The sequence below is a fragment of the Canis lupus genome, chromosome 33, assembly GCF_048164855.1.
Source record: "Canis lupus baileyi chromosome 33, mCanLup2.hap1, whole genome shotgun sequence".
Classification (NCBI taxonomy): domain Eukaryota; kingdom Metazoa; phylum Chordata; class Mammalia; order Carnivora; family Canidae; genus Canis; species Canis lupus.
This window is the reverse complement of record NC_132870.1, coordinates 24377357-24401686: the sequence shown is the minus strand read 5'-3', so window position 1 is coordinate 24401686 and position 24330 is coordinate 24377357. Positions and strand designations below refer to the sequence as shown.

Below are 24330 nucleotides of genomic sequence, written 5' to 3'. Positions count from 1 at the left end.
ATAAACCTATAGGTTACTTTCATTATACTATTTACAAGAAAGATTGTTGAAGGTAGGAATAGTTATTTAGTTACAGAGAAATGGAACTTTTAAAATAATTTAGATACAACAATATTTTATAAAATGTGAAATAGTTTATAATCCAATCTGTGATGACATATAAAATTAGCTGCATTTGCATTTCAAGCAATCTGGAAGATTTAACTTAGTGAAAGCTAATTACTCAGAAAAGACCATATATTTCAAAATTTACTTAAATAATTGTCTTATTGGCCATTATAAATTTGTCTAAATGTGATTATTTTTATATTTCAGGCTTTGAAGAATTTGAAAAGAGTTTGTTTAAGATTGGCTATGGGTCCATGTCTAATGGAGGCATGTTCAACCGCTTTTATTTCCCACTTCCTTATGAATTTTCCCTGGCAATGGGGATTTCTGTTGGGGTAACTTTTTCTCATTTTCTCTATGAAAATATTGAGTTAAGAATGCTTAGTTTAAAATTACCAGAATATTATATAGACAAACTTCTCATTAGAATTCTTTTCACAGTGGTAGAAAATCTTGGAAATTTGTTGGTCAGAAGCAGAGTCATGTCCTAAATCTACCATGTCCTTAACAAACATGCATATTCCCTAAATGTTTAGTGCAAGATAATTCACTTCATCAATTTATTCCTTCTCTCCTATATTTTAATCTATTTCTACTGTTCAACCCATCCAATGCCTTTTTCCTTATACATTGTATGTATATATTACATACACATATGAGAGAGATTCTGTATAGATATAGATATTATAGCAAAAACACTCTTTCCCTATATCCAATGTCCCATCTGTTTTTACCCACTATTCATTTACCTTCATGTCCCAATTCCTCACTGTCTCTAGATCCTGACTGAACTCCTTTTCATTTTTCAATGCATTTACCTTTGGCCTCCACTTATCCATTTGAATGTAAAGTTCACCCATTACATACATACTTATTGCCAAATGCAATGTGTTTTTTAAAATTAGTTTTTATTATAAAATACCCAAATGAATTTTATTTTTGAAAAATTAGAACCTTACAGACAAAAGTAAAAAGCCTTTTAATCATGTTTTCAAATCCTAGTACCCATGGCCCTACCCAAAATAACAACTTTTATGAGTTTTATGTTATCATTCTAGATCTTTAAAAATAACATTTTGTGTGATTTATATGCAAACACACAAAAAATACTCTTTCCAGGGATATAGCTACTGTATACATATATACTATATAAATCATATCAAAGAATATCACTTTGTTTGCAGTTCCCTTTTTTTAATTCAACAGTATTCTTGAGATTTATACCTATTAAAAATATAGTTCATTTGTTGTTTAATTGTTGTATAGTGTTACATTGCATGATAAGACCAGATTTCATTTACAGTGTTACAAAAAATACATTTTATTTGTCTCCTTTTGCACAAATGTGGGTTTTCTAGAATGGTTACCTCGATTATGTGCATTTTCAGTTTTGATGGAACTGCCAAATTCCTTCAACCCTATATCCAGCAGGGTATGAAAATAACCTATTATTTTCAAATCCTTGCAAATTCTTGATATTATCAAGCTTTATGATTTCTTCCACTCTGGTGAACAAAAAATGATATTTCTTTGTTGTTTTAAGATGCATTTATGTAATTATTAATGAGCTTAAGTATTTTGATACTAGCCTGTTTATATCCTTTTTCTACTTTTCTGTTGAGTTATTCTTTTCTTTCTTATTATTTCAGTGTTTTGTTACAAATATTGCAAATATCTTGTCCTAATATACCACTAGATATTTAACTTTGCTTATGGTGACTTTCTTTTTATTTAAAAAGGGCATTTTATTATTTCCAACAGATAAAAGAACAAATACATAATATTCCTTGACCTTGAAAATCAAAAAGAAAAATGAGGCCATGGGGAGGCAGTGTAACTGTTTTTGATATACCAAAGGGTTTTTTGATGTAATCAAACTTATCAATATTTGTGTTTCTGTTTAATAACTTTCTATGTGTCATTCAAAAGGTCCTTTTTACCCTAAGGTCACAAATATATTCTTCTATATTTTATTCTCATTACTTTTAAGTTCATTTTTTAAAAATTCCTTTAAAATAGCTAGTTTATTACATGTGAGGATCTAGCTCCATTGTTTTTCACATGAATAGGTAGTTGTCCCAACACCATTTATGGAAAACTTCTTTCTTTTCTCTATTGATTTGAAATATTGATTTTATAATCTGAGAAATACCATATATTTGTTTTTATAATTTGTGTTCTGCTTTCTTCCAATCTATTTTGTCTATTTCAATGTCACTATTCTACAGTTTTAATTATTTTGCCTTTACAAAAACAGCATTTTTTTACATTGACTTCATTTTTCATTCTAAACCCTTATTCTCCCAAATGAGTCTTATAATCAGCTAGTCTAGTTCAATGAAAAATCATGAGAATATTTTAATTGGCATAGCAACAAATTAATGAATTAATTTGGAGGAGAGATTATACCTTTATAAAATTGAGACCTCTCTCTAATTATTTAGGTGTTATCTTAAGTTCTACAATGTTTCCAATTTTAAGAAAGATCTAGGCTATCTTCATAGTTTTTTTCTTAGGTATTTCGTGCTTTTTATTGATGATAGATTTTTTCATAACGTTTTCTACTTAGTTTTTGCAGATATTTGAGAAATCTACTAATAAAGTTTTATTGAGGTATAGTTCACATACAATAGAATGAGCACCTATTTTAGTGAACATTTCAGTGAGTTTTGAGAAATTTATATACACATGTAACCACCAGCACAACTGAGATGCCAAATATTTTCATTAACCCTCCAAAAATTTTCTTTACTCCCCCCAGTTAATTCCACATGAGCCATAGGCAATTCACAATCTACTTTCTGTCACAATGGACTCAATTTTTTAGAGTTTTTTTTTTTTAATAAATTAATTTTTTCTTGGTGTTCAGTTTACCAACATACAGAATAACACCCAGTGCTCATCCCGTCAAGTGTCCCCCTCAGTGCCCGTCACCTATTCACCCCACCCCCTGCCCTCCTCCCCTCCCACCACCCCTAGTTCGTTTCCCAGAATTAGGAGTCTTTATGTTCTGTCTCCCTTTCTGATATTTCCCACACATTTCTTCTCCCTTCCCTTATATTCCCTTTCACTATTATTTATATTCCCCAAATGAATGAGAACATACACTGTTTGTCCTTCTCTGATTGACTTACTTCACTCAGCATAATACCCTCCACTTCTATCCACGTTGAAGCAAATGGTGGGTATTTGTCATTTCTAATGGCTGAGTAATATAAGTGTGGACTTTTTTTAGAGTTTTAAGTAAATGTAGTTATGTAACATGTACTGTTTCCTTTCTGGCTTCATTTGGTCAGTGAGTTGTTTTTGAGATGCATCCATATTATCCATTCCATTTTATTGCAGAGTAGTATTTCATTGTATGAATATACCACTAACCACTTCTTGATGGATGTTTAGATTGTTTCCAGTTCAGCCATTATAAATAAAGTTGTATGAACTTTTGCATTCAAGTCTTTGTGTAGACATATGTTTTCATTTCTTAGGGAAAAACCTAAGAATAGATTTGCAGAATCACATGGTAAGATGTTTAATTTTATTTAAGGGATCCCTGGGTGGGGCAGCAGTTTAGCGCCTGTCTTTGGCCCAGGGCGCGATCCTGGAGTCCCAGGATCAAGTCCCACGTTGGGCTCCCAGCATGGAGCCTGCTTATCCCTCTGCCTGTGTCTCTGACTCTCTCTCTCTCTCTCTCAGTAATAAATAAATAAAATCTTTAAAAAAAAATGGGGCACCTGACTGGCTCAGTTAGTAGAGCATGTAACTTTTGATCTATGTGTTGTGAGTTCCAGCCCCATGTAGAGATTACTTAAAAATAAAATCTTTAAAAGAATAAATAAAAATAAGTAAAAAGTGCCAGTTTTCCAAAGTATTATAGTACATTCCCACTAACAATGTATAAAATTCTAGGCCATCCACACCCTCTCCAATACTTGGTACTGTCTGTCTACTTAATTTTATCATTTTTTAGTGGATGCATAGTGGTATAAAGTTGTTGTTTTAGGCAAGGGAAACAAAAGCAAAAATAAACTATTGGGACTGCATCAAGATCAAAAGCTTCTGCACAGCAAAGGAAACAATCAACAAAATTAAAAGGCAACCTTTGGAATGGGAAAAGATATTTACAAATGACATATCTGATAAAGGATTGGTATCCAAAATATATAAAGAACTTATAAAACTCAATACCCCAAAAAACAAATAATCCAGTTTAAAAACGGGCAGAAGACATGATTAGACATTTTTCCAAAGAAGACATACAGATGGCTAACAGACACATGAAAAGATGCTCAACATCACTCATCATCAAGGAAATACAAATCAAAACTACAATTAAATAACACCTCACACATGTCACAATGGCTAAGATTAACAACACAGGAAACAACAGCTATTGGTGAGGATACAGAAAAGAGGAATCCTCTTACGCTCTGGATGGGAATGCAAACTGGTGGAACCACTCCGGAAAACAGTATGGAGGTTTCTCAAAAGGTTAGAAGTAGAACTACTCAACAATCCAGTAGTTGCTCTACTGGGTATTTGCCCAAAGGATAAAAAAATACTGATTCAAAGGAATACATGCACCCTAATGTTTATAGCAGCATTATCAACAATTGCAAAATTATGGAAAGAGTGTGTGTGTGTGTATATATACATATATTCTCTAGTTCTATTTATATTGTTGCAAATGGCAAGATTTCATTCTTTTTTATGGCCGAACAATATTCCATTGTGTGTGTGTGTGTGTGTGTTTGTTATATCTTCAAGTTCATTGATCTTTGCTTCTAGTGTTCAACATTCTCTCAATCCTATCCAGTGATTTTCTTTTTAATTCAGATGTTGCATTTTTTGTCATAAGCCATCATACATTTCTTTCCAACTTTATTAATATGTAATTCACATAAAACATTTTGTAAGTTAGATATACAACATGTTGATTTTATACACTTATATATTCCAAATAATTACCAACATACCATTAGTTAACACTTCCATCTTGTCACATAATTACCTTTTGTTTGTGTGTGTAGTGAGAACATTTAAGACCATCTCCCTTAGCAACTTTCAAGTATATAATACAGTACCATTATCACCATGCTGTACATTAGATCTCCAAAATTTACTCATCTTATAATTGGAAGTTTATAGTCTATTGACCAACATTTCCCCATTTCTTCTACCCTTCAGACCCTCATAACCACTATTCTATTTCTATGAGTTCAGTATTTTTAGATTCCACACATAAATGATATCATACAATATTTGTCTTTCTGTGTCTGACTGACTTCACTTAGCATAATGCCCTCAAGGTCCATGTTGTTGTAAATGGCAGCATTTCTTTCTTTCTTTCTCATGGCTGAATAATATTCCATTGCATACACACACACACACACCCCCCACACACACACATACCGCAACTTCTAGTTTATTTGTGCATTCTATTGTCAGTGGGAATTTACATTGTTCCCAGCTAGGGGTTGCTATTATTAATGTTCTTACAAACATTTTTGTAAATAACTCTTGGTACATAGTTTTCTATAGATACATAATTAGGAATTGAATTGTTGGTTCACACAGTAACTATATGTTTAAAAGTTTGGATTACATCAAATTATTTTTCAGAATTCCTAATTTACATTTGCACCAGTAGTATATAAGAGTTCCTGTTATTCTAATCCCTGCCACTTCTTGGAATTATCAGTCTTTTTATTTTTTTTATTTTTTTTAAGATTTTATTTATTTATTCATGAAAGACATAGAGAGAGGCAGAGACACAGGCAGAGGGAGAAGAAGGCTCCATGCAGGGAGCCCGACATGGAACTCCATCCTGGGACTCCATTCTGGGACTCCAGGATCCCGCCCTAGGCTGAAGGCGGTGCTAAACCACTGAGCCACTGGGGCTGCCCTATCAGTCTTTTTTTTTTTTTTTTTTCCTATCAGTCTTTTTAACTTGAACTATTCACATGGGTATGTTGTGATAGCTCACTGGGATTATTTCTATTTCTCTGATTTCTAATAAAGCTGAAGAGTGCCTGTTAAGTTTCTTTCCCATATTTCTAATGGGTTTTTGGTTGTTGTTGCTTTTTCTGATTTGTTGATAGGAGTTCTTAACATATTCTAGTCCTCTGTTAAATATGTTACAAATATCTTTTTCCATTTAGTAACTACCCTTTCTACTCCCTTAATGGTAGAAATTATTCATTTTAATGTAGGCCAATCTGTCATTCTTTTTCTTCATTGTTAGTACTTTCTGTTTAAGAAGCCATTCCCTGGGCAGCCCGGGTGGCTCAGCGGTTTAGCGCCACCTTCCGCCCAGGACGTTATCCTGGAGACGTGGGATGGAGACCCACGTCAGGCTACCTGCATGGAGCCTGCTTCTCCCTCTGCCAGTTTTTCTCTCTCTCTCTAATAAATAAATTATAAATCTTAAAAAAAAAAAAAGCCATTCCCTATCCAAAATAATAAAGATACTCTCTATATTATTTTCTGGTAATTTTACTGTTTTACCTTCACATTTAAATCCATAATCTACCATAAATTGATTTTTGACGTGAAAGAGGGCCAAGTTTTTTTCTGTCTCCCTGCTTCTCTGCCCTCAATTTAGGAATATCCAATTGACTCTGCACTATTGATATAAGTGACTGCTTTTACCAGTCCTATTGCTCTATAGTGTATCCTTTGTCATAAATAATCTGTCCATATAAGTATGCGTCTGTTTCTGGACTCTATTCTTAATCATTGTCTATTTGTCTATCCTCTGTGTTAATTACTACAACTTTGTAATAAATATTGATATCTTGCATAACAAAACTTTTATGATCTCCAGATGGTCTTCACTATTAATAACCCTCTGTATTTCCATATAAAGTGGGAACCATTTTGTCAATTTTTACCAAAAATTTTCATTGAAATTATGTTGAATCTATCAATTGGGAGATGATTGATACATTTATTGTATTGAGTTATTCAGTTCATACTCATGACTTGCCCCTCCATTTATTTAGGTATTCTCTAATTTTTCTCAAGGGATTTTTATTTCCTACATAGAATTTCTGTGTATATTTAATTACATTTATTTCTAGGCATTTAATAGTTTTGAGGCAATTATAAATAGTATGTCTGCATTTTTTATGTTTTTATTACTTGTTGCTGGTATTTAGAAATATTGTTTATTTTTTATATTATTTTTGTCTCCAGAAACCTTGTGCTCATTAATTAAAATTTATCTGTAGTTGCTTTGGTTTTTCTACACGTATAGCTATGTCATCTGTGGATAATGACAGCCATACCTCTTTCTTTCTTCTTTCTTTCTTTCTTTCTTTCTTTCTTTCTTTCTTTCTTTCTTTCTTTCTTTCTTCTTTCTTTCTTTCCTATTTTTCTTTCTTATGGCACTGATTAGGCCCTTAAATATAATAATGTTGATTAGAGTAGTGATAGTAAACATCTTTGTTTTGATTCTATATCTGTCATAAGTGTTTTGTAGCTTCCCTTAATTAGATTAAGGAAATTTATATCCCTTCTTAGTTTGTTAAGTTTTTATTATACCTGGGTGTAGAATTTTATCAAATAATTGTTTGCTCCTATTGAGATGATAATATAAATTTTCTCCTTTATTTTATTATAGTGAATTATGTTGATTAACTTTCTAATGTAAGCCAAAACTTTCATTTATGAAATAGATCCAATTTATTCATCCTACTTGTAATTTTCAACTTCTCTGTACCATTTTGTATTAGATATATATCTTACTAACAACTCAGAGCTAAATTTTAAAAATTCAGTCAAAGAGGCTCTTTCTTAACAGGTCCATCCAACCAATTCTTTGTAGGTCAATTTTTACTTAACCTTGCTTTTATTTCACTTTTTAAAATATTATACATTCATGTGAATTTCATTCTTTTTTCACTTTTTTAATCTTTTGTTGGATTAACAGCATTTTCTTTGTTCCACTTTTGTTTATTCCTTTAATACTTAGAAATTACAAACACATTCTCCTTGTAATTACCCAAAATTTTTGAAAAACCATACTTAATGGCTTGTTTTTACATTCCTTCACTGCCTCATACATTTCCCCACCAGTTAATATAATCTAGAATTTTAGTCTAAGATTATTTTTAAGTTTTCTTCACGATGAACTATAGATTTAGCAATGAATTTCACTATTCATCATTATTTCTTATGATGATAATCATAATAATTATAGTAATAGTAGTAATAGCAAACATTTATATGGTGTTACCATGTGTCAGGCACTTTGTGAAGTACTTGATAATTTATTTAATCCTCACAAAGTTCTGTGAAGTAGATACTATTATTATTCTCATTTTTTGCATACAAATGGAGACAAGGAGATGCTACATGGTTTTCCTAACATCAGATGACTAGATAGATAGATCCAAAACTTTGGCTGTGCCTAGAGCCTTTATTCTTAATGTCTGCATTATGCTACCTATGCCCTTTTATTTTTTTAAACTCTTTTCTTTATATCCTTCCTAATGAGTTGATCTCCCAGTTCTCTTAAAACTGATCAGTGGATAATAAACTGCATACTTGAATGTCTGAACATGACTTCTGTGTGACTCAGAATTGAATTTTAGATTCAAAAGTATTTTCTCTCAATACTTCAAGGGTATTGGTGTTATCTCTTTGCATTAGTTTTGCCCATGAGGAGTCTCTTATCAAACTAATTTTTAATTCCTTTTCTAGGTAAGCTATCCCAATCTTGTTTTCTCTCTCTCTCTTTGGAAGCTCAGTATTCTGAATTATTCCAATTAATTTCTTGCTATACAAAGTATGTTCTTTGGACAGCAACATTAGTATCACCTAAAAGCTTGTTAGAAATGCAGAATCTTGGGCCCAGATCTTTTGAAATAGAATCTGCATTTTAATGAGATTCTCATGTATCTTGTTTTCATATTAAAGTTTGAAAAGAGCAGTCTCAGATAGGTCTCTTCACTTAGTGAAAACTTTCAAACTTGTACAGGAGTAGAGAGAATACTAACAAACTCCCAAATATCCTTAATTTAAACTTGATAGTCCCTAATGAATCCTAAAGTAAATTACACAAATAATGGTATTTCATCCCTGTATCCTACAGTATGCATTTCTAAAAGGTAATGGCATTTTTCTTACTAAATTAACAATTCCTTAGTATCATGAGGTGAATCTTTTAAAAATTTGTTCTACTCAATATTTGGTGTGATGTGTCAATCAAAGGGTTGTGTATCTATTTTTTTTTCCAGGTCTTGAGTATGTCCTTTTCCTCTCTGGAGTTCTCTTCTATTATGCCCTTTTGTAACTCCTCTATACCTATTAAGTTTTCTTTACACTTTTTTTGTGCTTACCTTTTTGCAGTACATGCTGGAAAATTTTCTCTGCACAGTCCTCTAACTTATTAAGTCACTTTTTAGCTATGTTTATATCACTAATTATTTTAATTTGGAGAATTTATTGTTAAATAAATTTATGTCTTCCTAGTATATCTCTTTTCTCAGGTATAAATTTTTTCCACTTAATGAGCATGGTGCCTCAAAGTGACAGATTTCTCTAAATATTTTGTGATCCTTTAATGGGGGCCCATTTTTGTATTTTACTCTTAACATTAATTTGTGATTAGTTTATCTATTGGGTTTTGTTTGTTCGTTCGTTTGTTTGTTTTGTCTTCTTGAAGGGAATAGTCCAACCATATTACCAAACAAGGTATCTCAGAGGCTCAGGCTGAGACTAAGATTCTTATGCAAGTAATGTATTGAGGGAGGTCTCAGTAGAAACCTCTGAGTGAAGGAAGCTACGGGGAAAATCAATGGTTCCCAAACTTTGCTATACATTAAAATCACCTGAGGAGCTTTCAAAAATCCCAATAATCAGAAGAATAATGTCAGCAAGATGGAAGAATACAAAGCCCCAGGCTCTCCTCACACAACACTGACTTAAAAACATAAGAACCAGATTACCTTTGTGAGAACTCCCTTCCAAGTGCAAGGCCAAAGACACATGGGAGCAGTTAGAACACCTCATTGCACTTACCTACCATACCTCATCCCCTCCCTGCACAGCAAGGGGCAATTGGGAGAAAGCTCCCAACTCCTGGCTTCTCCATCAGGAAGGAGAGAAAAAAGCTAAAGCATATGTTCTTCATTTTGACTTTTTGAGCCGAGGGACTTGTTTCTGTCTCACCTGACTCAGAATGCTGGCAGAAAAAAAGAGTGGCACACTTTGGATACCTGAGGCCTATTGAAAACAAGGGATCTCAGAAATATTTGCACATCGATGTTTATTGGAACATTATTTACAATAGCCAGGAAGTAGAAGCAGCCCACACTGACAGATGAATGAATGAAGAAAATGTGGTGTATACATAGAATGGAATATTATTCACCTTTTAAAAAAGAAAGAAATTCTGTCCCATTCTATAACATAGGTGAACCTTCAGGACATTATGCTGGGATAAGTAAGCCAGGACAATACTGTATGATTCCACTGATATATCTAAAGTAGTCAAAATCATAGTAATAGAAAGTATAATGATGGTTGCCAGGGGCTGGGGTGAGGGAGAAAGAGGACTTGTTTGATGGTTATATAGAGTTTTAGTTTTGTTAAGACAAAAAAGTTCTAGAGATCTGTTATACAGCAATGTGAATACAGTTAACACTACTAAACTGCACATTTAAAAATGGTTGAGGACAAATTTTATATTATGTCAATTTCCTTGCCACAATTTTAAAAAATTGTTTAAAATGCTAGTACCAGGTCAAAGACCATCTTATATCAAATCAGTATGTCTTGGAATGGGAGCCAGGCATCAGTATTTTGAAAGATCCCCAAGTACATTGTACTCAGTATCTCAGATCACTCCCACTGATCCCTACTTTCTGATATTTACAACTTTGTATAACATCCTCTTCTTGAATATGGGCTGGACTTACTGACTTGCTTCTAACAAACAAAATACGGTGGAAATGGTAAAATGTCAATTCTAAAATTAGGTCATGAGAAGACCATGCCTTCTATCTTGTATGTTCTCTCTTGCATTTTCTTTGATTGCTTCTCTTGGGGGAGGCCAGCTGCCATATTATGAGTACAGCCCGGTTGATTGACAAGCACCCATGACAAAATATTGAAAGCCTGCAGCAGTCATGTAACTAAAGCAGATCATCTTCTACCTACCTCATGAGAGACCTGGATTCAGAGGCATACAACAAAGCCACACCCAGATTCCTGGCCCACAGAAATTGTGTGATAAGTGTTGTTTTAAGCTACTAAATTTGGAAATAATTTGTTAAGCAGCTACCGATAAATAATATACCAGGTGATTCCAAAGTGCTGTAAAGTTTAGAAACGATCAAGCTAGGCAAATAAATATTTTCAGAGAATTCTAGGCTCTTCTTGAGTCCATGGGGAAGTTTTGAGAGTAAACTGTATCAGATTGTATAGCCAGAGGCAAAGTACTAAACTATAAGACCCTCTACTTCAGTCAGTAATTGACAGGAGCTGTCTAGAAGAAGGAGGAGTGGGAGGAAAACCTCCTTAGCATCCCCCAGTAAGCTCTTCTCAGCAGAGTAAGACTGCTAGAAAGCTCCAGGTGTAGGGGTTAGCAGCCAGCAGCAGCATCTGGGGGATGTGTGCACTGGTAAACAGGTTCTGGTGGGGCACCAAAAACATCTCTGCACAAAGTATATACTTCAGTCTTTATAAAGTGAATGTGGAAGAGATGAGGTAAGGTACTGAATGGGATATACCAACGAAAGACATTGCATTCACCCCAGGAATTTTCTCATTTGCCTTTGCTCATTGTTCCTTCTTTGGGGCAGACATCTCTGTTCCTTACTGACTTGTTCAAAAGTTAGAAATGGGATGGAGAGTACATTTGTCTGGCCATTCTTACTCCAAATAATCATCCATTGGATTTCCTCAGAGATCCCTCCTGCTCCTGGCATCTATTTCTGAGCTTGGAGCATTTTTAGAAATACCTTTTGTAGCAATATTTCCTTACATACACTTGTCCTATGATTTTTTTCAATCTTAAACTGTGTCTTATCTTCCTTGGATATACTTGGTTTCTTACGCACTGGAGATTCTCCTTTTTTTTTTTTTTTTCTAGTTAGGTTATGAGTTTTTGTATTATTTTTATATCTTCATCTCAAAGATTTAGGGATGAAGGTAGAGACAATTTGTTCCCAAACCAGCATCTTCAATGAAATCTCTATAACGTTCAACCAGTAGTAAAAAACATGTAAAAATTTTTACCACCATTAAATGACATTAACTCAGCATTTTTACTTTGAAGTTATTGTAAATCTGTAAAGGTTAATGTATTTGTTGTACAGTTTAATGTAAAACACTGCTTTGTTAAAAGGATGTTTTAAAATTGGTTTTCAAAGTCTTTCTATTAGTTTTGTACTAGGTGCTGTCTCTCCTGCTGTGGTTGTCCCTTCCATGCTTCTTTTGCAAGAAAATGGATATGGCATTAAGAAAGGCATCCCAACCTTACTAATAGCTGCTAGCAGTATGGATGACATCATAGCAATCACTGGATTCAATACATGCTTGAGCATAGTCTTCTCCTCAGGTAAACAAAATACAACTGCCATCTCATTCATAGCTTTTTCTGGTCATTAACCAAGGTTTCTGGCTTTGTTTCTTTATTAACATTTATTTATTTTTGCATGTAACATATTTTCATTCTTCATAGAAACTCATTCTAAGGCAGGGAAGAAGTTTCAATGGATTAAGAAACCACTATTTAACAAAAGATTTTATTTTAATAACCAAACATTGTAATGAATCTGATATCCCATATTATCATTTTTCTGTTCATGTTGCTTTGAAATTTTATCACAGTTTTCAATAGAAAATTTTAAGCAGAAATATTATTAATACTGGTATTTAATATATGTTTCTAAAATGTGCCTTTTTGGCCATCATTATAAATATTTGTTTTGTTATTAAGAGAACCTAAATATATAGAGCATGAACAGCTATGTATCTTTTTGGTAGTGGTGGGACAAGATCTGCAGCAATTCTGAATCCCAAAATATTTGATCTTGAATGTCAGTCTCCAGAAATTGTGAAAGTAAATGTTTCCTTGTTTTGTAATGCTTTAATTATCTGCAATGTTTGAAATTCAGTCTTCTGTATTATTGAAGCACCAAAATATTTCTTAAGTTGAGCAATAATTTGTATAGTTTCTCTTAAAAACGTAAGACATAAATAAGGAAAAAAAGGAAAAGATAAAAATAAACTCTGTAACAGCCACAGGAATAATAACTGACTCTTGATATGAATCTAGACTTCTCCTTCTCTCTCTCTCTCTCCCTCCCTCTCTCTCTGACTTCCCTCCCAATAGTCTTCGAAATTTATAAGAATTGGCCTTACTTTCTTGTAACCTGATTCTTTCCAGTAAATATATTTCCATGATATTTAATTGCATAGTTTTCTATTGGCTGCATCATACTTATTGATGTAACCTGTTGAAAATTGAAGTTGACTCCAATGTTCACTATTAAAATAATGCTTGGGGGATCCCTGGGTAGCTCAGCGGTTTAGCGCCTGCCTTCAGCCCAGGGCCTGATCCTGGGGTCCCAGGATCGAGTCCCACATCGGGCTCCCTGCATGAAGCCTGCCTGTGTCTCTGCCTCTCTCTGTATGTCTTTCATGAATAAATAAATAAAATCTTTAAAAAAATAAAAAATAAAATAAAATAATGCTTGGTTGAATGTCTTATAGCCAAATAGTTGTGCCTAACCTTAATAATTTTGAAATATAGTATATATCTATACTATATATCGTACTACAATATCATGTCCTACCAGGGTGTAAAAGTGTGCCTCTCCCTCTTCACCTTCTTCAAAACTTGGTATTACTAGTCTTTTATATCTTTGTTAATTTGATAGGCGAAAGGTAAGTTCTCTTTAAATGAAGTACTTTGTACTTTGAATACTAGTGATATTTTAAAATATTCATGTTTGTTGACCACTGGCATCCTAAAATGTTTTATAAATTACTTTTCTTGAAGTCTTTTGCTTTTATCTTATAGGTGTATTCATCTTTGTTTCTTTTTGATTTGTTAAGATTCTGCATAAAATTGAGAATGATAACCTTTTGTTTTATATCCTATAATTTTCCATATTTATAATTTTACTTTTGATTTTATCTTTTTTTGTAATTCAGAATTTTCTAATTTTTTATTGTTAATCTGACAATTTTTTCCTTCATAACTAATATCAGTAATTCTTTCAAAAAATATTTTTTGTGCTCCTCTTCCATTGTGCCAACAACTGTGCCAAATACTGAGGATAATTTTACTGAGTAATTTCTTGGTACTTGCTCCAAGTTCCATAGCTATTTCCACTCATTTAATAGTCACACAACAGTACTAATTTTACAGAATAAGAAACCAAGGAACAGAGGTTAAGTAACTTGCTCAAAGTCAGAGAATCCAAAAGTTAGGGAAGCCAAGATGCAGTCTGGCAATCTGACCCCAGACCACACTTTTAAATGCTATTCTATACTGTTTACGCAGCAGAGAAGACCATGTGGCTCATGTTCTCAAGGAGTTTGTGTTAAACAAATAATTACAAACTGTGATGAATAGTATATAGTATAGGGTACTGTGGAACATGCTACCAGAGATCAAACCTAATTTGAGGACAGAAAGAGTAAAAAACCAAAAGCAGAAACATGCTTAGAAAACCCTCTTGACTCATGACTATGTAAACTGTCATTTAAAATGTTAAGGATTTGGGGCACCTGGGTGGCTCAGTCGGTTAAGTGTCTGCCTTCCGTTCAGGTCATGATCCTAGACTCCTGGGATCAGCTCCTAGTCAGCTCCCTGCTCATCAGGGAGCCTGCTTCTCCCTCTCCCCAACCCCCCACTGCTGGTATTCTCTCTCACTATCTCTCTCTCTTAAATAAATAAAATGTTTTTTTAAAAGGGCCTTTTAAAGTTTTATTTTTACAGTAGATCTTCAATACATCTATATTTTAGAATATGGTAGATATGGAGACCTAACCCTATCTTCTAGGTTAATTGGCCTTTTTATCATTATATAATGCCCTTCTTTATCTCTTGTGACTTATTTGTATTTGACTTAAATTTTAATTTGTGTGATATAAGTATGACCACCCTGCTGTCTTTTGGTTATCATTTGCATGGAATATCTTTTTCCATCCCTGTAGTTATAAAACCTTAGAGTGATACTTTAATTTCAATCACATATAAAAATTCTAATCCTTTACATCTCACCCTCTTCACTTTGTTATCCATGTCACAAATTATATCTTTTTATGTTATCTATCTACTAATGCTGTCTTACAGTCATTTTTATGTCTTTATCTTAAATTCTGTAACAGAATTGAATTCTGTTTCAACACTTTAAATATACCATCCTACACCTTTCTGGTCTGTAGGGTTTCTGCTCTGAGATCCTCAGATAATCTTTTTTTTTTTTATAATTTTTGTTTATTTATGATAGTCACACAGAGAGAGAGAGAGAGAGGCAGAGACACAGGCAGAGGGAGAAGCAGGCTCCATGCACCAGGAGCCCGACGTGGGATTCGATCCCGGGTCTCCAGGATTGCGCCCTGGGCCAAAGGCAGGGGCTAAACCGCTGCGCCACCCAGGGTTCCCTCCTCAGATAATCTTATAGGAGTTTCCTTGTACATGATAAGCCACTTTTCTCTTGCTACAACTTCTTAATTTGTTTGTGGAATTCCATCAAGTTTTGGACTGTATATTGTTGTTAATGCCTTCTTGGGGGATCAAGGTTCTGTGGCTTCCCATTCTACCACCTTGCTTTTGTCACCCCACATTTCTATTATATTTGCATGAAAAAATATTTCTAAAATATATATATTTACACACCTACATTGGGCTAAATACCCATAGCATAACAACTTTTTTGTGACTTAGAATCTTTTTGGCTTTTAATTTATTACTCTAACTACAGACATGGGTACATAAAATATGTTGGAAACTCAATTGATTGCTGACTGGAATATTCCTAAGATTGACACTGGAATAAATCCTTTTTTCTGTTGTTAAATTTTTCTTTTTTATCTTTGCCATTTGTTCCTTTGTTATAATAGTATATCAGAAAAGAAACATTCCCAGACATGTGCTAGGTGCTAGAGGTGCTCCTTTGTCCATCTCTGTCCATTCTTCCACTTCCCCTGGTCTTTTAGGTTGTGTTTATAAGGGAGGACGCACAGCTTATTACTTTCTTGTTTTCTGGCCTATATTTTCAATGAACATTTCTGAATTGTGTGTATTTATTAAATCATTTGAAAGTACATACTAAGTTTATCAAATAGACCATGATGTTTTCAACTATATAAATATTAAAGGTCCACTTTTATATATTTGCTCTAGAAGATATGTACCTTTCTTTATGAACTACGTAGATTTGGTCTTCTGTTTTGTTACGTATGTGAAAATATTATTCTTTGAAATGTTTCCCTTATTGTGTGCACTTACAGGTGGTATACTTAAAAATGTCCTTGTCTCTTTTCGGGACATATTTATTGGTGTTCTGGCAGGAGCTATTTTGGGAATTTTTCTTCAATATTTTCCAAGTGAAGATCAGGTAAATAAAAAGTTAATCTATTTTTTGTAAGTATAGTTGTAGACATTTCTTTCAAAAATTTGAACTTTTAGAAGATCCATGAATATTACATGTAATATTTAATTCTCTTTCCCCAAAATAGCTCCCAGTGCTACTCTCTGTTTAAAATGGAGCACAGTTGTAATTGATTCAGGTCAATGGCTTTGACTGAAGTCTCTGCATCTTGATTTGGGAAATAAGAATATCAGAGAAGTGTACATAACCCAGAGTACCTTCTCTATTCCACCCCAGCCCTTTATTCATTCATTAAATTTCCTATTGACCCCTGACAATTTTCCCTAATCTTTTTTCCCTCAAATTTTCCCTTGAACATTTTTGGGGAAATAGATTGCCATTTATCTCTGCATATTTTCTGACTTAAATTCACTCCCACTCCCTTTGACTAAGGCAACACTATTAAACTCTACCCATTACTTCCCTAAAGTATATGCCATTACTCTTGTATTTCTGTTAACTTCCACCTTAACTTCCCTGTAACAGCTGTCTCAGCTAAAGAGATATTCAAAACTTTGTTTTTAAAGAATTCTTTGGATATGTTATATATCCAAACTACAGTTTATGTGGGTCTCTGTCCTTTCTTCTTTACTTATGGCTAAAGTACTGTAGCCATTTCACTGACATTAATATCAGAGATGTGGCAAAAGTTAAAACTTAATAATTGCACATATTTTTCACTTGATACCAAGTCTGCTAAAATATTTGGAAAGGAAGAAAGTAAAAATTTTAGACACTTTAATATGACATATAGAGACATGATACCAAAGGGTTAATAATAAATGGTAGATGTAAACATTATATTAAATGTTAAATGTAAAGTAATTTCTAAATATCTACCTAATTCTAGACAAAACGTCCACTGAAGAGAGCATTTCTTATTTCGAGTTTGAGTGTTTCTGCTGTCTTGGGCGGCCATCGTATTGGTTTACATGCAGCTGGAGGATTATGCACACTAGTGTTGAGCTTTGTTGCAGGGTTAAATTGGTCCACAGAAAAGGTAAATATCTTTAATACATCATTTTAAGATAAAATAACTGTATTTTTAAAATATCTATAATAAACATTTAGGAAATCTCTTTGTTTCAGTTGGAAGATGTTCCAGAAATTTGTGTCTTCAAGGATGTGTATAAATCAATCAAAGAAGTAAAAATATTTGGGAAAAGGACCTGGGAATACACTAAAATGCAATTAGAAGTTGAGTTATCACATCAGGCTGCTTTCTTTTTCCCAAGTTTTGTGCAATATGATTGTATAACTTATTGATTTAATTATTTTATTCATTAAAATTTTAGTTATACTTATTGATTTAATTATTTTATTCATTAAAATTTTAGTTATGCAGTTAATACATGACAAATGCTCATAACAAATTAGAAAAATACAGAAAGCCCACATACAGAATGAAATGTAAAAGACTCCTTTTCCCCTACCACTCCCAAATATCAGATCCCCTTTCCTAGAATCAATCATCTCATTTAATCAGTTCTCCGTTTGTAGACATTTAGTTCCTTTCCATTTTTGTTATTATAATGCTACCATGAACAATCCTGTTCCTGTGTCTTTTTGCATATGTACAAGTGCTTTTGTAAAAATAGATTCCTAGAAATGTAATTGCTGACTTTAAAAATGGAATGTTTCTATTTTTGATTAGTACTGCCAAATTATCCCTTCAAAGATTTTAAACAATCTGATGGGTAAAAAATGATACAACATTGGTGTTCTTTGTTTACATTTCTGATTAGTAGTGTAGTAAACTTCTCTTCATATACTGTTTTAACTACCTAGTCATCTTCTTAGCCCATTATTTTAGTTGATTGATTTGCCTTTTGTTCCTAATTTATTTCTCTATACCTTAGTGTTACTACTTTTTTGTTCTATATATATTGCACATAATTTTTGCTTATTTTCAACTTTGTTTATACTGTCTTTTGTATTGAAGTCAAATTACCTATAGTCAAAACTGACCTTTTTTTTTTTTTTTGGTTCTATATCTTGTTTATATATATCCTCTATATCTATCTATATCTTCACCCCAGATTGTAAGATTGTAAACATAATGTCTTCTATAGTATCATCTAATACTTTGGTAGTTTTTTTGTTTTATTTTTGCATTTAGTGCTTTAATTCATCTGGAATTTATTTTTGTAAATGTTGTGAGATAAGGATATGTGTGTGTGTTCATAAATATGTATACACATACATATATGCATATAAACTGGTTAGTCATTTTTTACTAAATTATTTATTGACTAACCCATTAACTATTCAGTGATTTTTTTTGAAAGACTTTATTTATTTATTCATGAGGGACACAGCGAGAGAGGCAGAGACATGGGCAGAGGGAGAAGCAGGCTCCCATGGGATCCCAATGTGGAACTCAGTCCCAGGACCCCGGGATCACGACCTGAGCCGAAGGCAGACCCTCAACCACCGGAGCCACCCAGGTGCCCTAAAGAGTATATTTTAAAAATTAAAAGTAACAGGGGCACCTGGGTGGCTCCGTTGGTTAAGCGTCTGCCTTCGGCTCAGGTCATGATCTTGGGATCCTGGAATGGAGCCCCATGTCAGGCTCCCTGCTCAGCGGGGAGTCTGTTTCTCCCTCTCCCTCGGTACCGCCTCCCTACCCGCCTTCTCATGCTTTCTCTCTCTCTCTCTCAAATGAATAAATAAAATCTGTATTAAAGACAAATAAGAGAGACACCTGGGTGGCTCGGCGGTTTTAGCATCTGCCTTTGACTCAGGGCATAGTCCCCGGACTCCCACCTCGGGTTCCCCACAGGGAGCCTGCTTCTCCCTCTCCCTGTGTCTCTGCTTCTCTCTGTGTCTCTCATAAATAAATAAACAAAATCTTTTTTAAGAAATGGGATAATGTCCCACCAAGAAGAAAGGGTAATATTGGGTTTTTTTTTTCCTCTTTTAAACTTCACTTTTATAAATCAGAAAACTCAGTCTTAAGGGAGATAGTTACAAACATAGTTTATACCCAAAGATATTACAGTTTTATCTTCTTTTAAAAAAAAGATAAATAAGCGCATACTGAAACTAAAATTTCTTTATCCAAATTCCTGGAGAAGAGCTAGAGTACTGTTATATCAATAGGGGACTTTGTTGTAACCACATAATTGGGGAAGTAGCACTGGGAGAGGTTCACTCTCAGAAAGGAAAGCCAGGCAGGCAATCAAATTCAGAATCTATGTATGGGGCAGCCCTGGTGGCGCAGCGGTTTAGCGCCGCCTGCAGCCTAGGGACCTGCAGCCTAGGGACCTAGGTCTCTACTGGAGACCCTGGATTGAGTCCCACGTCAGGCTCTCTGCATGGAGCCTGCTTCTCCCTCTGCCTCTCTCTCTCTCTCTCTCTGTGTCTCTATGAATGCATAAATAATCTTAAAAAAAAAAAAAGAATCTATGTATGTTTTTGTGTTTTGGGTTTGGTTTTGAGGAAAAAATAAGTTTTTTTTGAAGTTTCAACATGGGTCCTTTGGAAGCAGGCCTGACAGATTACTGACAGTTTTTGCCTGGTAGCTTAGGACATATCAATTCACCACTTTCATGGGATTGGGTTCCAAGATAATTGTTAAGGGAGATCCTCTCAACTTTTTGAGAGCTGAAATGGTTGCATAATTTTGAGTATGTGCTCATCTGACATGATGTAGTTCTAGTTCTGTCTCTGTTCAGTTACCTTATAAACAAAAGCTAGAATTGTTACTGAGCCACTAGAACATGTCTGGAACTCCAAAGATCTTATTTGTTCCAAGACAAAATTACAAAATAATATTTTTATTGAATAGCTTTGTAGATTTTTTTTCTGGTTTCAAGGAGCATTTATTTCTATTCGCTTCTTTTTTAAAGTTTTTGTTTTAATTTCAGTTGATTAACATGCAGTTATTGTATTAGTTTCAGGTGTACCATATAGTGTTTTAACACGTCATACGTTATCCAGTGCTCATCACAACATGAGCACTCCTTAATCCCCTTCACCTATTTCACTCATCCCCCCACTTCCCTCCACTCTGGTAGCCACCAGTTTGTTCTCTATAATTAAGAAACTGCTTCTTGGTTTCTCTCTCTATATATATATTTTTTTCCTCTTTGTTTTGTCTCTTAAATTCCACATATGAGTGAAACCATATAGTATTTGTCTTTCTCTGATTTATTTCACTTAGCAGTATACTCTCTAGCCCCATCTATATTGTTGCAAATGACAAGATTTCATTCTTTTTTTATGATTGAATAATATTCCACTGTGTGCATGTATAGGTATTTACATACCACATGTTCTTTATCCATTCATCAATCAATGGACATTTGGGCTGCTTCCATGTCTTGGCTACTGTAAATAATTCTGCTATAAGCTTTCCAGATTTTTTAAAACCAAATTCTACTTACATGTTTGAGTAAAAGAATTAACCTACTCAATCTTTAAGTTTTACCATTTCTTCTACAAATAAAATATCTTAAGTTCATTAAATGTTAAGAGAGATTTTCATTTCTAAAATGCAATTTATTTTTATGTGTTACAACCACTAAACACAATAACTGAAAATATATTATTCTTTTCTACAGGTTAGAGTCCAAAGAATTATTAAAACTACATGGCATGTTTTTCAACCCCTTCTTTTTGGTTTGGTTGGATCAGAAGTATCTGTTGCATCTCTTAAATCAAATGCTATTGGTAAGAATAATTAGAGACACAACAAAATACAAGATTTGAAAATATTTAAGAAAATTATGAATAATTTTTACTTTGTTTACAATATGTCTTTGAATGCTACAAGAACCTTCTTCAGAAACTCCTGTTGATAGAGTTACTAACATACACTTGCTCTCCTGTTACCCTGTGTGCTCTGTTACCAAAGACAGCCTTGACTATTTTCCCTGAGGCATCCGAGAAAATGCAGATTGGAATTCTTTTCTGACAGAAAGTATTACAGACCATTAGCACCTTTTGAATACTTCCATTTATAGCAAAAGTTCAAAGTCTATTAGCTCCTAATTAAATAAATATAATCTATACTATCTTTCATGGTACCTTTACTATCAGATAATCTCTTGTACTTTTTCTAGGCATAAAGAACCACCTCTTCCCAAATATTTTGTTTATGTTTATTTTTATCTGTTGTAGGCATTTGTGTTGCTACCATGAGTTTGGCATTATTGATTCGAATTTCTTTTACATTTGTATTGATGTGTTTTGCTGGCTTTAGTTTCAAGGAGAAAATATTTATTGCATTATCATGGATGCCTAAAGCTACAGTCCAGGTAAGAATATTTTAAGTCATTTTAATAATTTTTAATATTGATGAGTTTTTAAAATTCCAAATGAATGCTACTTTATTTTTTTAAGATTTTATTTATTTATTATGAGAGAGACAGAGAGAGAGAGAGGTAGAGACACAGGCAGAGGGAGAAGCAGACTCCATGCAGGGAGCCTGATGTGAGACTCGATCCTGGGACTCCAGAATCACACCCTGGGCCAGAAGGCAGACACTTAACCACTGAGCCACCCAGGCGTCCCATGAATGTTACTTTAATCACAAAATGTGGGCTATTAACCTTACTTTTAAAATGTTTGATTGATTGTAACTACTCATTGAAAATAATGTAATCTTTTAAAATCTCAGTTTTATTTATTTTTTTAGTTTTACTTATTTATTCATGAAAGACACACAGAGAGAGGCAGAGACAGGCAGAGGGAGAAGCAGGCTTCATGCAGGAAGCTCGACGTGGGACTCGATCCCAGGACCCCAAGATTACGCCCTGAGCCAAAGGCAGACACTCAACCGCTGAGCCACCCAGGTGTCCCAAAATCTCAGTTTTAAAAGCAATTCTTCTGAGGTTAAAAAAGTGTACTTTTAATGACAAATGCTTCCTATACTTATGCAACATTTTTCTCTATTTTCCCAAAATATAAGAATATATCTGAATACTGGAATGTTTACATTTTGCTGAATATTGTAGGACTAAATGTAATGCTTTTAAAGCAGAGACACATTAATTATTTTAAAAATATATCTTTCCTACATCTGCACCCACTCCCCCATACATGAATGCATATATATTATTTTTAATTATGCATTTAAATTATATTATTTTAATTAATGACCAAATCTCCCCACCAGGCTATATGGGAAAGATAGGAACAGTGTCTGCTTTCTTTCATTATTCCTCACCTCATACTTAACACAGCGCCTGGCACACAGGAGGTACACAATAAGTTAGCACTGCATACTTACAGAATGAATGATGAATGAATGAATGAATAGGGAGACCTTATAGTTTTACCCTCTGATTCAATGGTATTCTGCTCCTACTAAAAGGTATTGCTACTTATTGTTAGACTTTTTAACCTGGCAACATAAAGTCTTCATTTCCAGAGATTTTTTCTATTGTTATTCCAAAATAGAAGTTTGTGAGTTCTCATGCAACAAAATTCTCTGTGTGTCATGGTTAGAAAAGCAGGTCCATGGGACCAACCTGGGTGTTTTCAATACCATGTTACTTACCTATAATATTAGACAAGTTACTTAATAATCTCTCAGTGTCCACTTTGTAGATTCCAAATCTCTTTATCAGTTTTACCATACACTGCCTCCCAAGTAGGAAGAACAAAGAAAAGAAAAGCAACAAAATCCTGGAGAACCATAAGAAACCTTAGTATTTTGTGTTTGCTGTCTTATTACAGCCAAGAACCTGATAATCTATGGTAAAGACAAATAAGCAAAACCCTGCTTTGTTTAGAACTCCTGAGGTTCTGAGAGTAATGTGAGCACTAAATATATATATATATTTAAACGGGAAAGCCGAGATGATAAAAATACAAGATCAGCCCCAAAATGCATGCACACTAATTTGTCACTGTTTCACTTTTCATCCAGACATATTTGCTAGGGAGAACATAGAATTGATGAGTAATTTGTGAAATTCCTCAGCACTTTAAGGCTTGTCTCTTTTCTAATAGCCTACTACTAGGTTGTGTTTGTTTTAACAGGGCCATTAACTTTTATTATGTATTAACTATTTAACATTTTTCTTTATGCCTCATCTTTTTACCCCCTAAATGCAGGCTGTATTAGGTCCTCTGGCTCTAGAAACAGCAAGAATCAGCGCACCCCACTTGGAATCATATTCGAAGGATGTGATGACAATAGCATTTTTAGCCATCTTGATCACAGCTCCAAATGGAGCTCTAATTATTGGCATACTGGGGCCCAAAATACTTACACGCCATGATCCAAGCAAAATCAATGTGGAATTGACAAAAGTAGAACTTCATTAAAAAGTTTATTTGCCATCACCTGCCTGTGTCATTTAATAAATTACCTTACAAGAGGAAAATTAAAACATACAAATATGTGGAGATTGTACATAGAACCAAGGATTTAATAAATATGTGATTTCATTATAGAGCTTTCCTCTGATTTTTTATTCCAAGGTTAATTTAATAAGAACAATGAAAATAGAATGCCCTTTTAGTATATATGTATTTTAAGAACAAAGCAAATCTGCCAGTACTCCAGGGAAGTCTAGAGTAATCCATCAGGCTGAATCTGCTGTCATATTACAAACTCGGTATAATAAAAAGTTGAATGAACCCAATGACAGAACGT

At 33.8% G+C, this 24330-nt stretch overlaps 1 protein-coding gene across 8 annotated transcripts in view; it reads left to right on the top strand.

Moving 5' to 3' along the window:
- Window positions 1–24127, top strand: part of SLC9B1 (solute carrier family 9 member B1) — a 61601-nt gene extending 37474 nt beyond the window's left edge. For 7 of the 8 annotated variants that reach the window (XM_072810469.1, XM_072810476.1, XM_072810470.1 and 4 more), the window contains 8 exons: window positions 316–443; window positions 12498–12673; window positions 16582–16688; window positions 17572–17721; window positions 21287–21395; window positions 21846–21982; window positions 22363–22519; window positions 23787–24127. In XM_072810469.1, the coding sequence (XP_072666570.1) occupies window positions 316–443; window positions 12498–12673; window positions 16582–16688; window positions 17572–17721; window positions 21287–21395; window positions 21846–21982; window positions 22363–22519; window positions 23787–23953 (1131 nt within the window). In that variant the 3' untranslated portion in view covers window positions 23954–24127. The remainder of the gene's footprint in view (window positions 1–315; window positions 444–12497; window positions 12674–16581; window positions 16689–17571; window positions 17722–21286; window positions 21396–21845; window positions 21983–22362; window positions 22520–23786) is intronic. The other variant, XM_072810473.1, reaches the window with a different exon arrangement.
- Window positions 24128–24330: the final 203 nt, after the last annotated feature.